The sequence below is a fragment of the Sphaeroforma arctica genome (genome assembly GCF_001186125.1).
Source record: "Sphaeroforma arctica JP610 unplaced genomic scaffold supercont1.1, whole genome shotgun sequence".
NCBI lineage: Eukaryota > Ichthyosporea > Ichthyophonida > Sphaeroforma > Sphaeroforma arctica.
In genome coordinates this window covers 23,671-28,670 of record NW_014040557.1, presented here as the reverse complement: position 1 = coordinate 28,670, position 5,000 = coordinate 23,671, and the positions used below count along the sequence as shown (strand labels likewise).

At 42.1% G+C, this 5,000-nt stretch overlaps 1 protein-coding gene across 1 annotated transcript in view; it reads right to left on the bottom strand.

The window, feature by feature from the left end:
- The window catches only part of SARC_00004 (hypothetical protein), a 10,545-nt gene extending 6,273 nt beyond the window's left edge, over nucleotides 1–4,272 (bottom strand). The window contains exons 1-7 of the mRNA XM_014306297.1: nucleotides 4,096–4,272; nucleotides 3,798–3,940; nucleotides 3,193–3,322; nucleotides 2,383–2,463; nucleotides 1,471–1,580; nucleotides 719–830; nucleotides 1–132 (exon numbers count right to left, since the gene is read on the bottom strand). The exon at nucleotides 1–132 is cut by the window's left edge and continues 17 nt beyond it. Of these exons, the coding sequence (XP_014161772.1) occupies nucleotides 1–132; nucleotides 719–830; nucleotides 1,471–1,580; nucleotides 2,383–2,463; nucleotides 3,193–3,322; nucleotides 3,798–3,940; nucleotides 4,096–4,258 (871 nt within the window). The 5' untranslated portion in view covers nucleotides 4,259–4,272. The remainder of the gene's footprint in view (nucleotides 133–718; nucleotides 831–1,470; nucleotides 1,581–2,382; nucleotides 2,464–3,192; nucleotides 3,323–3,797; nucleotides 3,941–4,095) is intronic.
- Nucleotides 4,273–5,000: the final 728 nt, after the last annotated feature.

Here is a 5,000-nt window from a genome sequence, read left to right as displayed (position 1 = left end):
CCGTGCCGTTCTCGTAGTGTTTGCTAATGGTGGTACTCATAGCACTGGACTTTCCAGCCTTATACGTCAGATACCCCATTGTGTTTGGCTCAATCTCCATACCCACCATGGCCCGCAATCCTGGAATCATACCTGGAACATGTATTAAAATTGTAGTTGTGAGAAGTTGGATATTTACAAACACATGAATATACGTATGGTTTGTAAGTACGTCTGTAGGCATATGGGGTATATATTTTAGGGGTTTGGAGTTTTAAGGTGTAGGATGCAGAGGATATATCTCTGTGAGAACATGGTGTATACATAGGTTTGTGGGCGAGGGCCACCCGTGTACTTTCGATGCCCAACAGAGCTAACACTCCTAGGACAGTCATGTTACTCTGTTCGGAAGTAAGGAAACTAGGCGCCGAATATAATCTTCACAAGTCCGGTAAATATGAAGAGGCTGTATACAAAGATGTATAGACTTGTACCCTAGATTCCCCGTCATGCTAATTTGTATTTATGTTTTCCGTTACAAGAAACCGTTCAGTCGATACGTTGGCTACATTTATCAATATCATTACTGTTTACATATAAGCCATTTTAATTCCGTATCTCCATCAGCAAAAAAATCAAGAGAAAACATAAACTTATATACACCTATAACAGGTACAGGCACACATATACATAGAGATTGACGAAACAACTACAGTTGCATGCTGTCATATAAGCATACCCTTCGGCCTGCAATCTAGAGTTCCGGAGAGCGTAGCGAAGATGGCTTGACTATATCGGCGCCCAATAGTGCCAGTCAGCATCTGCCATCCAGGAGCCACCTGTGTTTCACCCTACAACAAAACCAAAACAATAATCTATCGGTTAAAGTCCTGATTTAGCACACAAAGGTATATATTCGTTCATGGGTTTGGGTGTATAGTTGTATATGTAGGCGCATAATTCTGTGCGAAGCCTATCATACTGGTTGATATCTGCCGGTCAGAAGCAGCCGGGGATTCGCCCTGATGTACATACTATCGAGCGACTCGGTTTATATACTCTCATATATATACTCTATGTACAAGTGTTCGTATACTGAGATATATGTGTAAACTCGTTGCAGGATCAACATGCCTGTTGTGCGGTGCAATTTATCGATATTATCTGGCAGCCAGGTCAAAGCTGCGAACACCACTGATACACTGACATGAATATACACAACGCTACCGTCTGCTATACAAAATGCGGGCAATGCATTGTGGCATGTCTACCGTAATACAGAAAATACAAAAGCACAGTCATACACGTGCATACAAAAACACAGATATATACAATAGAATACATACACACGAACACACACTACCCTATACAACCTCAATCCTTCGCCTGCAAGCAACCACACGGGAGAGTGCACTGTAAAACCACATTCTTGCCACCAGAACCACGAAAATATCACACAGCACAAGAGCATATCAGCACACACACACACACCTGCAACCAAAAGCCATGAGATGCCTCATGTCTATAGGCACCCACAAAGGTGCCCGCGCCATTGCCGTTGTATGACGAGACATTGACTGTCAAGTTTGCCGTGTCATTACCTACGAGCGTGTAGCATCAGTCGTGTCAAAGCCAAAGCCAGGCGACCAAAAAAAAAACAAAAAAACAGGATAGGCGGTTAGGTGTGTGGTGTGTGAGGAGACGACACACATCGTGTCGGTGAATAACAAATGAACGAAGAGGAAGGTAAATCACATGCAGATGTGCCTTGAGGATAATGTTGATGTATGAGTACGCGATGTGTTCTGCAAGATTCCATATGAGTAGTGGGTTGGGCTCAGAGTTCGCTAACAGTACACGGCAACTACGCTCTTGGCCAAGATGTTGATGCAGTGGCTATAGCGCCAAGTGCAAGACTTAGACAGCAGCTTGGTCAGTCAAACGTCCGCATGGATAAATTGATGTTACACTAGCAACATAAACAACGACTAGGAATGATATAAGCCGACGTACGACGATAAGCTAATAGGACAACGGTACCGTTAGAACACATAGGGCACAGGCGTGCATGTGACTGCTTCTGGACACGCAGGCACAAAGGCGGCGTGATAAGAGCTGCACCAATATACATTTGAATTTCCTTTCTGCCGCATTTAAATGCAATACGTGGGTACAAGGAAAGAAAAACACGACGAGTGCCTGGACGAGTGTTATTTAAAAGCGCAAAAACCCCGGGATACGCAGAAAAATACTACTGTATGATGCCTGCTTTATATATATATATATAAATATATATATAGATACATATACATATATACATATACATACACACACACACACACACACACACATATATATATATATGTTAATATATATAGAATACGAATAGCAGCTTAGACATACCAACGGGTGCGAGCAAAGTCCCTTGCATACTGATAGCTCCCAACTCAACATCTGAAAGCTTGTCCGTCAATGAGTCACTCTCTGTGAAGCGATATGGGTGTAGATACATGAGACCAAGCAAAGAGATAAAACCTGACCTGCATACTCAGGCCAAAGCAGGACAAAGCAAGACGAGCGTGATCTGAAGTCTAAGGTACTCAAATACAGGATATGCGTGACAACACGGATGTAGTGGATGAAGAGCGAGTCTTCTTTGGTGACATCTAATCGAATTCTGAGCGCACAGGATGAGGGTTGATTACGTTCTGTGAGACGACAGCCACTCAGAATACGCCGAGTACTTGCCGGCACCCAACTAAAACACGAGACAGGCAATTACCATTGAACATCAATACATAAAACACAGACGAACGAATCTCCACATCAAAAACCCCACCATCCGCGATTCACTCCCCCGTGTGCAAGCTGGACTCTCATATGAAATGGAGCAGGTAATGTGAAACACTGCATTCGACTCTAGCGTGTCACTGGTACTATCTTGCTTACTTGCTAGTGGCATCGCATCAGATAGTCCGTGCAGTGCGAACGAATTGGCCCAGTTTCGAAATACGGCCGATCCCAGCAATACTTATGATAGATGCTCATTTCTACCGTTTCTGACATCGGATCCATCACATGTGATCATATCTTTGTGTGCCGGTTTCTTGAACGGTGCATGGGAATGAACCAATAGGCCGCATCCACGCACAGCCGTTTTGCACCGTTTACTTTCAACAAGTTAGAAACACATTCAACCTACGTATAGCATACCTTTACTGTACTTGGAATCGAAGAGGGGGGTGGCATCTACTGCCACAGTAATCACGGACTTTTCATTGGTGCGCCTCCTCAGTTCTTCTTCTTGTCGGATCTTTCTCAGACGTTCGTATTCTTCGCGGATCTAGAGTATATCAGAAGAAACTAAATCAGATTGATACAAACCGCTATAGGAAAAAGTGTGTTTTCCAATACAAAGCACCAGGGCACACCAGGAGCGAGTACAGAAACTCACAAGGGCAACAGCATGCTAACAATTCGTAAAAGTACGGAAAGGCAGAATTGAGCGGTTCGAACCTCTGCGAGAAAGAATAAGCTGTTTAATAAAATATATCAATAAGCTGTTTAATATATATATCTATACCAGGAACTCGCGAACCTCACCATACGGACAAGATACATTGCGCTCGCCATACTCAACAAAAAAATGCTCAAACAAGCACACTCCCACAGCATTTGGCGCAATATAAAACACGACTATACAAAGCATCGATTGATGCCAGTACTCATAAATATACAAGCATAAATTCATACCTAAATACATATCATGCCCATAGACAAACATTTATCTATGAGCACATTTGGAAACAGGTGCATACCTCATTGGGCGATGCCTGTCGTAGCACCACTTCCATGCCCGCGTCTAGGCCCTTTTGGCCATAGATGTCATACACAGCCCGCTGGTTTGTGTCTGTCAACACTTCGTAGGCGTTCGTAATGCGAGCGAACATCTGTGCTGCGGCTGGTGAACGGAGAGAGGAAACAATCGGGTTACACGAGAACCTTTCACACCCTCTGTGTAGAGCACAACGAGCACACACCGTAAACAAGGTCAATGTACTATTGCGTTAAGCACAACCGATATGCTGATGCTGATGCTGCCCAAGCGAATAGTACCTTCTCGGTCGTTGTCGTTCTGGTGCTTGTCTGGGTGGTAGATCACACACAGTCGTCGGTAGGCGCTCTTGATCTCCTCTGCGGTCGCATCTCGCTGCAGATTGAACAGCGCATAGAAGTCCTCCTGGGCCAAGCCACCATCGTCCTCGTCCCAAATACCCATTTTTAAATTAGAACCTGGTTGTTTGCGTATGTGACATTGTGGTAAAAAGTTTAGGTCAGCGTTGAATGCTAGCAGCATATACGCTTACAATCCAGATAATTCCTGTTTGTAGCGCAAATGGCGATCGAAACAAAGTGCGAATGAGTAGGCAAGTATAGTATCCTTGACCACGGTATGTCTGACAATTAGCCTGTTATAAAAATGACGAAGGATTGGATCCTGCTACTATTGCAGTGATGCCAAAGACAGTGAAGCCAACCTCTAAACAAATGTACTAATACAAACAGATGGGCACAGAAAAAAAATAGTATTTGGATACGTTTTATCAAATGTATCGATGGATAGGTTTTCCCATACATGTACATACGCACCAAATATGTGCATGATAATACACCGATATAAAATCTTATGTGTCCATGTACACAGATATGTATATGTGTATATCGTTGCATACTCATATTAATACATACATACGCATGTATGAATTTATATATCTATATATATATACATAAATAAATACATACATATATACATACATACATACTAACATACACACATGCATATATATATATATATATATATATATATATATACATACATACATACATATACATATATATATATATATATAATAATAATAGTAGAACTATATATATATAGTATAGTAGTAAGTAAGTAAATAAACTAATAGTGCGACGAGAGTAGTTAGGTTAGTAATAACGAAAATAATACGTATAAGTAA